Source organism: Phascolarctos cinereus, unplaced genomic scaffold (assembly GCF_003287225.1).
Source record: "Phascolarctos cinereus isolate Bilbo 61053 unplaced genomic scaffold, phaCin_HiC Scaffold_4;HRSCAF=312, whole genome shotgun sequence".
NCBI classification, from domain to species: domain Eukaryota; kingdom Metazoa; phylum Chordata; class Mammalia; order Diprotodontia; family Phascolarctidae; genus Phascolarctos; species Phascolarctos cinereus.
This window is the reverse complement of record NW_027555847.1, coordinates 516,850,440-516,865,585: the sequence shown is the minus strand read 5'-3', so window position 1 is coordinate 516,865,585 and position 15,146 is coordinate 516,850,440. Positions and strand designations below refer to the sequence as shown.

Sequence of the window (15,146 nt, the reverse complement as noted above, 5' to 3'; positions counted from 1 at the left end):
AAAGTGATATTTTGCCCATGTATATTAATATTTCCTTCTCTTCTAGAATGGAAGAGAGTACCTGATTTTAGCAGGTGTGATTTTTTTTTGGCTTAGAAACATTGATCTTTCTTAGAGAACTATGAGAGTATTAAATTCTCTTCCCTTATTATGTGATGGAAACAGTATGAGACAAGCTATTAAAAAGCATGTAGGATGTTCGTACATCATCTTTTGTATGGAAGGAGGGAGAAATAGAAACACTGAAAACAAATTGGCCTCAAACATGGGAAGAGTAGGCTCGCCCATTAGCATGGTTTGATGTTTTTTTTTTTGATTGATGAATATACTTTAATGTTCAGATGGGAAAAATGCTATTCTTAAATTTGAAGGTAAGGGTATCTCTTGGAGTATTGGAAAATTCATTTACTCCCTGGTAGTAATGGGAATGATACAAAAGTGTTTTTTAGATTATAAACATACTATTCAGTTATTTACTTCTCCACAAGCTTAAAAATGATCCTCTCATGGGCTAAAAGGGTTAACACTTCTCCAAATAATGACCCTGACTCAAAAATCAATTGCTATAAGGGAGTAGATTACTCACATATCAGTATGTAACTGGGTGTGCATTAGAGGGACGATGATGCAGTGTTTGCTTGCTTCTCTCCTGGCTTTCTTTTCTCCAAACTACTTAGGAATGAGCTCACTAGGCAATCTAACTATAAAACTCATTTGATTTGTTTTTGGCATGTATCTTATTATGTTAATGATAAGGAGATCAAAGCCTGTGTAGCTGTTCATACTTTCCTGCATAATTTATTTTATGAATAGGCCATAGAAACATCATTTCCATTATTCTTATCAATAATAGAAATAATGGCAATGCATATTAAGGACTTTCTTACCACCCTAGGTCTTCATTTTGTGAAGAAAGTGTATTGGAGTTAAGTGCATGAGAGAAAAAGACAGTAACTAGCAGGAAAAGGAAAAGGCTACAGAAAACCATAGCATTTTAAAGGCACTTAGGGATATGATAGTGGTGAACTGCTGGATCTAGGAGTGAAGAAAGCAGACACTATCACTTAGGCCTCCAGCTGCTTCTAGGAAATCTTGAAAATAAAGAATATAAAGGGAAAAGTACTGAACTTTATTAGTCCTGCTAATACATTTTTTACTTTTTTCCCACCACCATTCAACTCATCAATGACCCCACAGACATGGAATAAGGCCACACAGGATGAGGACTGTTTAGTATTTTTGTGTAATTTATGGGTTATCATGACAACAACACAACAAAAAAATTTAGCACTTGGTAAAAAATCTTCTGGTAATGAGCCTATTTATAATTAGCTTGGCAGGTCCTTAAACAATACTGATATAGATTTCCCCTGAGCCCAAACATAGTCTAAGCATTTCAAGTTTGGTAGAAATTTTCAAAGTTTATGCTGTAGTAGAATAGCCTTTATGAACTAACCCTGTGTTACCTCCATGTCAAAGTGAAACAATATATTTTTTGGAAGAAATAAGGTAACTCTCAAGACCTCTTTGAATTAATATTAAGTCATCTTTATCTCATTACTACTAAAGTTTCCTATTACACAAATGAGATATGAATTGGGTGAGCTTATTCCTAGAAAGTAGGAGATGCCGTTGTGCTGGCACTATTTCGATTCCAGTGTCTAACATCAACATCTAATCTATAGATTTATAGGGAATGCAATTCATTTGTATAGGAGGAAAAATTTCCAAACAATTAGAGCTATTAAAAAATGGATTGGGTTGCTTTCTGAGGTAGTGAGTCCTCCACTATAAAAAAGTCTTTAAATTGAGACTAGGTGACACCTTGTTGTGAGATGTTGTAGAGGCTTTATTCATTGTGTATATGTTTAGCTAGATGATCACAAATCCATTCCATCTCTAAGTTTCTATAAATTCAATTGTCAGTTGTTAGAAGTCTCGGCCTATAGTTAGCTTTTTAATTTGAGCTTATTTGAATGTGTTAAACTTTTTTTTATAATTTTAACTTGTTATTAATATATATTGGAAAACACAACATTGCCCCCAAATTTGAGCAGAAATGTTTCAGAAATACCCATTCTCATTGGAGTCATTTAAGTGAACACCTTCTATGTATCTGTTTCAAAGATGGAATAACATTTTTTTCCTGTTCTCAGACAGCTTAAAATCACAAATTTTCATGACTAGAAGGTCGTCTAGTATAATCAGCAGGAACATTGACAAGCTTGTAAACACTTGAACAAAGCATTCATGGTCCCACTAGATCTTTTCGAAGCTAAACATCCTAAGTTTTTTCAACTGATTCTCCTATGATATAACTTAATGGTATTTACCCTTCCAGTCATCTTCCCCTGAATGTTCTCCAGGTTATCAATGACTTTTCTAAAATGTGGCATCCAGGACTAAAAACAATACTCCAGGTGTGACTAAAGCAGAATACAATGGAACTATTATCTCCCTAGTCACAGATCAAAGGATCACAGATTCAGATTTGGAAGGGACCTAGAAGCCTTCCAGTCCATCCCCATCATAGATGAGGAAACAGATCCAGGAAATTGAAAGGATTTGCCTGATGTCATGCTGGCAACACGCATCTGAGGGGTGGGGCTGGGTTAGAATAAACACAAGTCTTTATATGTGGTTTTTCAGTTTTATATGAGGAAAAAAATTGTAACAATTAGAGCTGTCCAAAAATGAAATGAGTAACTTTCTGAAGTAATGAGGTCCCCATTATAATAGGTCTTGAACTTGACACTTATAAGCACAGTCCTGGATACTGTATTTCTTAAAGGAGCTTAAAATCACGTTCACTTTTTTGTCTACCATATTCTATTATTTATCTTTTTTTTTTCAGTTAAACTGCTGCTTGGCTATGGCTCTCCAATTCTATAAATTTATTTTTTAGCTGAAGTGTAAAACTTGAAATTTAGCAAGGATAAATGTTATGTATTAGATTCAGTCCAACATTATAGACTGTTGACACCTTTTTATATACCAGTCCTGTTTTGCAATGTAAACTCTCGAAGTTTTACATTAACTGAAAGTTTGATAAGCATGCCATCTAGGTGGCTCAATGGAAAGAGTGCTGGGACTAGAGTCAGGTAGATCTGAGTTCAGATCTGGCCTCAGACCCTTACTATTTTTGTGACCTTGGGTAAGTCACTTTACCTCTGTCTAGGTTTTCCCACCTGGAAAACAGGGATAATAATAGCACCTACCTTCAGTGTTGTAAGGCTCAATTTAGATAATAATTGTAAAGCACTTATCACAGTGCCTGGCATAAAGTAAGTACTATACAAATGTTAGTTATTATTAACTATTATTATTATTATTATTATTATTGCTATTATTATTATCTATTCATTGATCCAAGTCACTGACAAAAATGTAAAACATAAAAAACCTAGCACAGATTTCCCCAAGGCAGTCCACTGATGACCTCTTTCCAAGTTGATATTAAACCGTTAATTATTAACTTTAGGATATATCCATTTAACCAGTTCTGAATTTACCTAACTGGACATTAATCCATTTTTGACCTTTTCCAAAAAAAAAAAACATGAGAAACTTTATCAAATGCCTTACTGAAATCTAAACAAATTGGTTCTGTATCGTTCCCCTGACTGACCAATCTAATATTCCAATTTTTTTGAGGAAATGATTGTAATCTGGCATGACTTTTTTCATAGATATATGAATAAATATAATACAAAATAATGATAAGTTATGAAGAAGAGCTGCAAAGTGTTATGAGAAGTTTGAAGAGGGAGAAAGATCACTTCCTGCTAAAGGAGATCACAAAATCCTTCATGAAGTAAAGGATACCTGAATTAGGCTTTGAAGGGAGAGGCTTTGATGTGATAGTTGATAGGATGACCAAAATCACAGAACCAGGAAAAGATGAGACAAGAACAGGATATAATAGTTTATTTATTTATTAAGTTTTCTAGAACTCAAAACCAGGAAGGGAATAATAATAATAATGTGGAAAAATATTTACCCTTGACTGTAGAGGACTATAAGAAGCACATTTTATAGCTTCTTTTTTTTTTATAAACAGATGTGTTTGTTTTTCCCTGTGGCAATCAGTATAGCTTCTCTTTCTGCACCATAAAAAAGCCTAACCAAATCAGTGTCCTGGGTTTGAGAAAATGTTCTGTTGAGGGAAATGCTTACCTTGTTAGCCATTTCAAATTCAAACTTATCCTATCAACAAGTCTACAGACCTTCTTTTCTGCAAAGATAGAAAAGCTTTTGTGAAAGATCATCCTTCTTTGGCTTCATTCCACTCCACGGAGCTGAATCTCTTCAGAAAACAGCTATGCCTCACTCATCATCCCACTTACTACTGCTGAGTGACTAGAGTGGCAGTATCTGCCTCTAATTTAGAAACATATATTATGAACCACAATCACTTGTGATTAAATTCATGAACCTTCTGGGGATCCTGACCAATGAACATTTGTTGCCGTTGTATAGTCTGCGTATTCACTTTTTCCATTTGTTTTGCAGATTGGAGCATGTGGTTACATTGAATCCTTGGTTAACAACAGTTGCTGGTTGATCCAAGCCTTCAGCTTGGCCTGTACAGTCAAAGGTTATAAAATGCGTAAGTATTATATTATTTTGTGGGGGGAAAGGGGTTATGGTGGTAGTAGAAGGGGTGTAGGAGAGATTGCATTTTGGCTCATCTGGGAATTTTGTTGGCCTAACTTGAAAAATAATGCAAAGCACCTATTTTTTTTTTTTGAAATAGGGCACATAGGCTAGAACTACAGTGACTACTGAGGGGCCCAATCCTAATATTTATTTGGAGAGAAGTTTAAGCCTGCTCCATTTTTCTAACCAGGGCCAGTTCACCTCTCCTTAGGGAGCATCATGGCCCCTTGCTGCCTTCAGTGTCCCCATGCTTACCATATTGGTGTCAGACAGCAAAAAAGACATTGAAATGAAATAGAAAGAATGTTGATCCCAGAGGACTGAAAATAGGGCACAAGTCCTTTCTGTTAAGAAATGGCTAACTATAAGAGTGAAATATTACTCTGTCAGTCTCAGTTGATTTCTTCTCATTTTTTTAGGTAGAGTACAATGGGATTGTTTATTGGGAAGTGACTCTTATGTCAAAATAAAATATATGATTTTAAAAGAACTTAAAAGTTTCTGAAGCTAAAAAAAATTTTCAACAGGCAGAAAGGAAAGCATAGATTGATTTCCTAAATGCAAGTGGGTTATAGTGCTATTTAATAGACTATATGGAGGCTATAAAACTGTAGTACCCTCGACAGCTACAATCTTATATCAAATGAGGTAATAATGTATGTAAAGTACTTTACAAACCTTGAAGTTCTATTTAAATTCAAATTTCCATTATTACTGTTGCTATAACTTACATGCCATGCTACTCAGTAAACTTCAGTGGCTCCCTATTAACTCCAGGATCAAATATTATGTACCCTATCTTAATTTCTGTTTTAGGTAAGTTTTATACTATATGTAATTATTCATACAGTAGTACACGTGTGTAATTTATAACTTAAGTGAATATATGCATATTATGAGTATGTGAACAATCAAAAAAGTTTAGAGGCTCCTGTTACAGCACAATTTGGCCATCATTACCTAGTGATTAAAAGAGAAAGATAATGATTCATGTCTGCAGATTAAAAAAAAACCCAATGATGAATTGTTGAGGGATAAGGTTATGATTAAAATATAAACAATTTATTACTATTAACATTTGTACCTAAGTTCCTAGCTAGCCAGAGAGTATGGTTTATTTGCTCTGCTGTGATTTCCCAAATGTAACAGTCTATGGCATAAATATTACAACAACAACAACCAAAAAAAAGACTTTAGGTGTATTCATTCTAACACAGGCTTTCTTTGTTTGCTGTCATAGCTCTTGATAATAAGGAATGTAAATTGCCCAGTGGTGAGGCTGGAATTATCTGGGACAGTATATGTTTTGCATTCCTTTTGCTGCAAAGAAGAGTTTTCATGAGTTATTATTTCCTCCACGTGGTTGCTGACATAAAAGCTTCACAAATCCTGGCATCAAGGTAAATGTCTACATAAAAGTCATCATTGGTAGTGATATGTCATCATCTTAGAGATGATAAATGAATTCCATGGAACTGATGAGACCATCATTCAACAAGCATTCATCCAGAACCTACTATGTGTACAGGAACAAGAGAAAAAATGTGGAGAAAGAGAAGGAAAAAGATAGAGCTTTAGTAGATACCCGCACTTAGTAGTTGGGAATATAATGTTGTTCCAGCAAAAGAGACTGAAAAAGAGCAGTCAGCTGAGTCACGAAAGCCAAGTGAGATGAGGTTGTCCCAGAGGAAAGAGTGCTTGATGGTGTCAGAAGCTGCAGAAATGTCAAAAAGGAGGATGAGGAAAAGACCATTGTATTGAATAGTTGAGAGAATTTTGTTAAGTTTGGAAAGGGCAGTTTCAGTCAAGTGACTGGTTCAGAAGCCAGACTACAAGGGATTGAGAAAGGAAAGTGCAGTGAAATGGAAGCAATCAATATAAACAGCCTTTTGTGGGAGTTCTGCTATGGAAAAGAGATCAGCTATAGGACTATAGCTTGAGGGAATGCCAGGGTCAAGTGAAGATATTTTTATGTTGAAGGAGACGTGCTTATGGCAAGTGACCAGTGAAGGGGCAAGTGGATAAGAAGATACTGAAGAGTAAAGGTTGGGATAGAATGATAGAGGGCACAATCTCCCAGGTGAGAGAGCAGGGGACATGATCAAGAACCTTAACTGAGGGTTAGACTTGGCAAGTAGGCTTACCTTTTCACTAGAAACTGGAGCAAAGGAGATGAAAATAAGTAACAGAGAGGTACGTGATGTGTCGATCACAGGAGAAGAGGGAAATTGTGATGGATGGCTTGATCTGTATATTGTGTATTATTAATTATCACACAACATTATGTAGCTCAGCATACTTCATACTTGTACTCTTCCTTATTTTTCTTTTCTACCTTACTATTTTTGTCTTTTTTTTGTCTTTTTCTATTTTTTTTTTGCTACTGCTATTTGTATTCCTTTTTCCTCGGGCCCTTTTCATTACTTTTCTCAACAACTTCTCCCTCCTGATATGACGGTTAGGAAAGCAGAAAGAGAAAGATGAAAGAGAGCTGTGTGGGGTCTGTGGTACCAGGCCCTGTCTGTGTATACCTTACTCGTCATATCATCAGACAGAGATGCTTGTGGTCTTGTCTTCCTATAACCCCTTCCTTCAGGGCTCTGACTTAAACATAAGTCATTGATTTAGTACTGGAAGGAACCTTAGCAATCAGGGGCTCAAACTCCTCGTTTTACACACTTACAAACTGACAGCAGAAGAGATCAGTGACTTGCCAGGGCTCACATGGCTTGTAAGCGCCTGAGGTAGGACTCACTTCAAGTCTAGCTCTGCCCACTTTACAAGGGTGTTTTCCATTGCTTTCCACTTCTTGAGCTCATTATCTAATTTCTTTCTGTGTTCCAAACATAGTAGACTGAAGAAAGTTTGATGAATTACATTTACCTTAGGATGCAGCTCAGACTTGCTGACTTGGAGCAATGCCTTGAAGTATATTTAATCCACTAATAGACCTATATTAAAAGGAAGACCAGGTTCTACCCTCTACCTTTAACCAGTGGTACTTCAGTTCAACAAGCTAGTGAACTCTCTTGTACTGTGAAAACTATTGTTTTTACATCTCCCAGTAAGAGTAGAATAAGGCTGTGTTGGAATATTTACTTTCTTTAAGGCAAGTTTCAAGAGACAAATGGTCTTTTGTATCATCCAGCATCAGTGTGTAGCTCTTTTGAAGTAAAAATTGCTACCTTTATACCATGCTATATAGATCACCGAGCCTGAAGACAGGAAGACATGAGTACAAGTCTGGCCTCAGACACTTACTATCTGTGTGATCCTGGGCCCCAGTTTCCCTAACTGTAAAATGGGGATAATAATTGTACCTGCCTCACAAGGTTATTATGAGGATCAAATGAGATAATATTTGTAAAGTGCCTAGCATATCATAGGTACGGAAAAATTGCATTTCCCTTCTGCTTTCCATTCATAAGCTAACAAGTTATAAGCAGCCTGCTGACAAAAAGTGGTAGGTTGTACCCCATTCAGTCACGTAGTCAAAAAATATTTATTACATGCTTACTATTCTCTAAGCACTGGGGATAAAACTACATCTGTTTATAAAGTCACATACTATTTTCTTCCAGCCCAGAAGAAGAATTTTTGTAAATTGTTAGAAAACAGATATCACTTGCCAAGAGGCTCTAGGGCTTCATTTTTAGACTCATTTCCCCTCTATCTATGATGGTTTCTAATCCTTGATTTTTTTTTTCATGGAAGGACAAACATAAGGTTCTAATCTATCTTGTATCATTTCTGAATTTTTATTTAGAGGTGCTGAACTTTTCCAGGCTACAATTGTAAAGGCTGTGAAAGCAAGAATGGAAGAAGAAAAAAAATCAATGGACCAGCTGAAGAGACAGTACGAATGCTTCATTTCTCTCTGATGATGGGGTAGCAATCCAGTATGCCAAAAGGGAGGTCAGGCTGCCCTCAGAGTCACTAGAGCTCAAACTTTAAGTATCTTGATTGGATAAACTTTGACACTTGCCATGAAGCTTTCCATGGAATGAGAAGTTCCATGATTGTTGTCAAGGCATTAGTAATCCTGTACTGCTCACAATCTGGTAGTGAAGGGAACTCAAAAGGGGGGATCATCTTAGAATGTTAGAGCTGGAAAGGGCATTAGAGGTCATATATTACAATCCCCTGCACTTTGAAGGGGAGTGTTCTGATACTTAGGAAGGTTAGGTGATTTGTGTAAAGTTAGTACATGGGATAGGAAAAAAAATCAACTGTCTACCCAATGGGGTAGTGAAATTTTTGTTCTGCAAGACCACTGTTTAGTGCTTTCATGAAGTAGACTTTTTAGCAGTGGAATCATTAAGATACTGGGTGGGGGGAGGGGAAGTGCGGGCATCTCCAGTTGTCCTGATCTGTATTTTGCCACTGGACTCAGATGGCTCCAGAGGAGAAAAGTGGGGCTGGTGACTTTGCACAGCCCTCCCTCACTTAAATCCAATTCACTTGCAAGTCATGGCATCACCTTCCTGATGTCATGGTCTTCTTTGAGAGCAACAAACAACAATAATATTAAGATATGGTGATATGATATGATATCATCTGGATAAAAGTCTAAGGCATGACTAACAAAAAGTTCTGCTTCATCAGCTTTTCCATCCAGATTAGGGGAAAAATGCCATGGATTACCAGGAAAATATTCAATAATTGACTGAAATAGTCCTTAAATAAGACCATTCTAAAGAGAAGGGCCCTTTCTACTCTGACTTCATCTTCTAGGGCCCAGGGGTGGGGAACCCGAGGCCACAGGTTCCCCATCCCTGGAAAAACTGTTTCTCTTGTTCCTTTTTTTTTTTTAACATAACACATCATTCCATAAAAAAACTGCTGTTTTGAGATTGACAGTATGTCATGTGAAAGTACTTGAAAAATGACAAAGCACTATAATATGAAAGCAATAGCAGTAATATTGTTATTTTTGCTATTATTGTTTTATTATTGCTGCTATTATTATTATTCTATATTATTATCTTTAAAATTGATTTTCACATATACCAAATTTGGACCAAATTATTTCAGAATGCATTTATTTTTGTCTTAAAAGTTAACAATGTTGCCATCAGTCCCCTAAGGAAAAAAAATGTATCAGACCTCTTCATCATTGAGATTCTCGAGACCAATTGCCCATTTGTTTCACAATCCAGAGCCTGGATAACTTTTAGGGCTTTTAATTCCATTATGCCCCAACATACTCTCTAAGATTATAAACGATAAACATGTGCTAATCTGCATTGGTATATAGAGTTAGTTCTTCTACCAATGAAAGCACAGGTCTGTGTTCTTCAAAACTCATATTATGTGCTCTGAGCAGGAAATAATAATGACCCTATATGTAAAGAGTTGTGAAAAATTAGAGTATCCTATAAATATCAGTTATTATTTGATTCTTCTCCTATTTATGTTTGATGGGTTTCATATCAGATAGAAATTATCCTGTACCATCATCTCCATATCATAGATAAAGACTCTGGGGCTCTGAAATGTTCAATCATTTGCCCATGGTCATACTACTTAGTGTGAGGTCTTCCTTCCACCTGGTCTGGTACTATGTTCACTATGCCATACTACAGGAATCTGAACATAACTAGGGATAAAGTGTAACTTGGAACATTCTTAGTATAATTTTATTTTCACTTATTATCATCACCACTATCATCTTTAAATTCCCCCAAGTAGATAATAAATTTCAAAGGTGGTAGTGGGTTCTTTGTGGCTGCCTTAACACAATTGCCAAAGTATTTAAAAGCCTGTTGATGATTGTTATTGCATTCAGAAACATCACTGTCTAAATCAAAGACATTAGTCTTATGGAAAGCTAAAGATTATAACATGACTAATATTTCCTTTTATTAGAATGGACCGCATCAAAGCCAGGCAACAGAAATACAAAAAGGGGAAAGAGAGAATGCTGAGTTTGACCCAGGAGTCAGGTGAAGGACAGAGTCTTCAAAGAGTCTCTGAAGAGGATGATGAAAGTATGTCAATCCATTTTCTCACCATTCAGCTACTTTGAAGTTGAGTCACATACAATATTTGGAAATCAGTACAGTTGTGAAGAAAGGGTTTCTCTCAGTTCTAACATTGACAGTATATTTATTTTAGTGCAAGGTTTGCCTTTTTATATAAATTGAATAAGTCAGGATGTTGTGTAGGTGTTCCCTAAAGTACATTTTAAAGCTTTAATGAAACTCTGATTTTAAGCCATTCATTATGCCAAATGGGTCAAAACCAATACATTCTTTTTGGGTCGAGAGTCAGTTTGCTTGGAGAGATGTATATCATTTTAGTTTCTAGACCTTTGGAGGAGGAAGAATCAAATGACAGAGAACCAGTTGATTTGGGAAGAGAAGTAGTAATGTTTTTGTTTCTGGAATTTCCTCTAGTTTTTGTAAACTCTCTAAAATAAACAAATCATATACATGCGCATTGTATATTGACACCTAATGTCAGAATCTAAAATTGTGGATTGCTGGTGTTTCCAGTGTAACTTGCCTTGTGAAATATATTATTGTAGCAAAATTGATTATGGTTTGAAACATATTTTCATGGGATTTTCTTTTGGCATGGTTTTCGGGGATTGAAGTGAAGCACCATATTTGTTTTTAGATTATAATTTCCATCAATCACTAATAAATTAGTATTTTCCAACCACATATTATCAATATCTATTATAAGTAAGTTGTCTGGCTTTTAAAATTACTGTTTTAGATGAATTTTAGAAAAATGGCATGTCTCTATCTCTTTAAACTTTATTTGTTTTGTTTTAGTTCTATGGAATATTCATTGGTATATAACATATGGTGAAATGATGATCCCTTCACTTTATTTGTATCTAAATGTGCTAGCTTGAAAAGGAATAGCTGAAAATACAGAGCATTTTAAAATAAATGGTAGCCAATTCCTTTTGGGATTCAGTTGTGACCCCTGATACTTGAACACTTTTCAGACTATGCAGTTTCCTTTTCCTGACCCTTTAATGTGTTCTTAGAGTTTAGCTAGATTTGACAATAATGAGTTGTTAAATCGTGGTGTTCAAAGCTTGTTTTCTCATTTTGTAAGAATTAATGTCTGGACATATTTCATTTTAGGAGAAGCAGACAAACAGAAAGCCAAGGGCAAAAAAAAGCAGTGGTGGCGGCCTTGGGTTGATCATGCTTCCAGTAGGTTTTCTCGATCCTCTTACAATTTCATCGATTTTAACCCTTATATCCTTGACCAGAATTCGGGCATTCCCATGACCTGTTTGTTCCATGCATGGTTTAATCATTGTGACTTGATAGGGGGCCTGCGTGTAGAAACTTACTATTACAAAGGTCCCTGTGCACTTGTGTACAGGTGACTTATTAAGTATAGGTACTCTATGGTCCTGTACAATCCCTTCTCGAGATAGCTGAAGCTAACCTAACCAATCCTTGAACACAATTTGTAGGTTATTAAGAGAATGAAAATGACTATTATCTAATTCGGAGGTCCGGAAGGCTGACCAAGCTTAGCTATTATATATTGTTTTATCCACGGCACCTAGATTTGGAAATACACTTATGTTAGAAATGGTCTCTGATACCAAGCAGATATTTGCAAATATTTTATGACTCCCTTTATAAGACAGTAACAGCTTATGACAATGAGTTTCTTCTTCCGTTATAAATCTCAGAGCTTTGATTTTATTTGCATTGAGGGTTTTTTTAAGCAAATAGCTAAATGTGAAAGTGGAGGATGAATATAATTTATTTTACTTCTTCCCGTTTTCTTCTCCTTTTCAAAATTTCCCCAGTGCTAGTGCTCTAAATTGCATTCCTGGCAGGTATTATGTCCTCTTAGTAGCCTGTTGTTCAGTGATGATGAACTGGAACCAGAAATCAGAAAGTCCTTCTGAAAAGCAGAATTTGGAAGTCACACAGAATGTAAAAACTTCACCATAATAAATATGGCATTAGAAAGAAAATTATCTAATAAATGCCTTGTTTTAATTAATGCCATTTACCATTTGGCCACATCACAGCATTTATTCAGTCCATTAGTATGATAAGTTTCTCCAAACCAATGTGACTTGGCTGTGCTGCCATGAAATTGACTAGACTGAAAAATTTAGGAAAGTTGATCCACTAGGACCTATCTGCCTACCTGCCCTACCACCTAGAAAGGACTTGGGTACTCAGCTTGTATGAGATTAACAAACCCTGCCAAATTGGACTTGAATTGAATTCCACTGAATAATACTGCCAAAATCTGGAGTCCATCAGTTTCTCCTTAAGCATGTAAAGTTGGCCTTAACCTTTCTTACCTATGACATAATTTCCTAAAACCAGCCAGGTACATTTCCTGATACATTTTCAACAAATTATGCAACATTTCAGAACGTAGTGTTGGCTAAGCATTACAAAGCTTTGATTCCAATATTCTTAAAGAAAGCCTAATGCTTTGTTGACAAACTCATGCATTCCTCTGGATAAAGTAAAGTTGCAATTCCCTGCAATCCCTTATATTGTACACTCTGTGTGACCATGTTATTTCTACACTGACGGATATTCGTGTCAATCTCTTAAGGTACACTGTATGTCCATTTCTATCAAGTCACAAGTAAACTGTGCCTATCTTTATGTTTCTAAAGGGCATATTGCTACTTTAGAGAGACTTATCCTTTTTCAAAAAGATTTCTCTTATCGACCATATTATACTGTCACCTGAGGTAATGTCTCATGCCATTTTAATGTGGTACTATTTCTTTTTTTCATTTGAAAATGGTATTTTGAAGGAATTGGATAAGGTCTTTGTTAATCATCATACTAGTTGTTAGTACATTCAAGAATTTCCAGTACAAAGGTTATTATTGACTTTGGGTTTTCTGATTCATTTTACCCTCATTATATCATGTTCTTGGACACTGGTCTTAAACCAAATGTGCATCATTACAATACCTTATGGTGCAATAATGCAGAAATTTGTGTGATTCATAGTTTGGAACCAGATGCTAACTGTAATTTTAAAAGCTCCCTGCCAAGTGTTTTTCCTCTTAGTGTCTGCCAAAATACATCAGTAGCATCCTTCTGAGAAACAGACAAAAAATTAGCATATGATAGGTGATGGGACTATACTATTTGAAAGGTACATTATTGTGGTCCACTGTTGTGATGTACTTGGTTACTGGATTTGTCAGTACGATTTTATTAGGTGGTCAACATGAGTACTTCTGAAATAGCAATATGTAAATCTATGGAAGTTAATAATAACAACCAGGAGAATACTATTTGCATATTAACAACATTATTAGAAATCACTGAATATCTTAATCTAGGCCTTTGGGTTACTCAAATGTTCCCAGTTCCATATCTATGTGTACACATAAGGTTGCATTATTGCTGTTCAATCATACCTTCCCTTTCAGTATTTCATATCTCCATATCATTTATATCCTTCCTATGGCGTCACCTGTCAAGCCTGTCTGGCATTGTTCAATACCTGCATTCTTAAAGACAGTTTTTAAGTGCCAGGTTTGTGGAGATGTGAACAGTAAGACTGTAAAGGGACTCACAGAAGAGACCCATTGAAGTAATCTTGTCACCTCCTAGTCATGACAGTAGCACCCCATACACTTTAGGGAGAGGATGTATCAGAAATACCAAGTGAGATATCTCATATATTAATAGAATTTTATGAATAAAAGGGACCTTAGAAATCATCTAATCCAACTCCTTCATTTTATATATTATGAAATATATATGTATATGCACATACATATACATATGTATAATGACATATTTGGTCTTAAAGGTAAATATCACAAAAGAAACAAATGATTTTTCCATTTTAATTTATTTTCTAGTCTCCTGATAATTTTAAAAGACCATATAAGATTCTGTTTTTTATTTTTGGGTAGTGGTGGAGGTTTGTGGTAATACTACATGTAATTCATAACAATCACTGAAACATAAAAAATTATCTCTGAAAGAACATTCTCCTGTTGAGCATAAAGCAAATAATTTTCTCCTAAAATATATCAAAACTCTGTGTTCGTTTGTCCAACGGAGTACAGAAAACATTTTAGGAGGTATGATTGAATAAAATTTAAGCTGTTGTTGATTTTAGAGCCTATAATGAGGGTAAAATGTTGACTCATATATTACTCTGAATTCTTCCCAACTGAACATATGACATACACCCTATGTAATTCTTCTTGCTAATCTCTAAGTTTACATGAAGGCATAATTTTAATGGTCTTCCCCACTGTCAAATGTAATGCTGTGACTTTGGTTTGTTCTCGCTTATTATTGTCTTCTGTTTGTTTTGTTTATTTCCCCTTCTCAGGCTTGGGCCTATTGCCCTGGGCCTGTTACCTTATTCAAAACTAAAAATAAATGCTTCTGTTCAAGGATATAAGGCCCAGTTCATTCACTCTGCATCTTCATGAATGGAGGCTTCAGATTCTATCTGAAACCATGGGCAAAATTACTTTTATTTATTACTTTGTTTAG

The 15,146-nt window shown here is 35.6% G+C and overlaps 1 protein-coding gene across 4 annotated transcripts in view; it reads left to right on the top strand.

Annotated features, from left to right (window-relative positions):
* The window catches only part of PIEZO2 (piezo type mechanosensitive ion channel component 2), a 505,350-nt gene that overhangs the window by 419,225 nt on the left and 70,979 nt on the right, over positions 1-15,146 (top strand). For all 4 annotated transcript variants that reach the window (XM_078153522.1, XM_020985555.2, XM_078153521.1 and 1 more), the window contains 5 exons: positions 4,513-4,609; positions 5,900-6,059; positions 8,426-8,515; positions 10,528-10,649; positions 11,763-11,834. In XM_078153522.1, the coding sequence (XP_078009648.1) occupies positions 4,513-4,609; positions 5,900-6,059; positions 8,426-8,515; positions 10,528-10,649; positions 11,763-11,834 (541 nt within the window). The remainder of the gene's footprint in view (positions 1-4,512; positions 4,610-5,899; positions 6,060-8,425; positions 8,516-10,527; positions 10,650-11,762; positions 11,835-15,146) is intronic.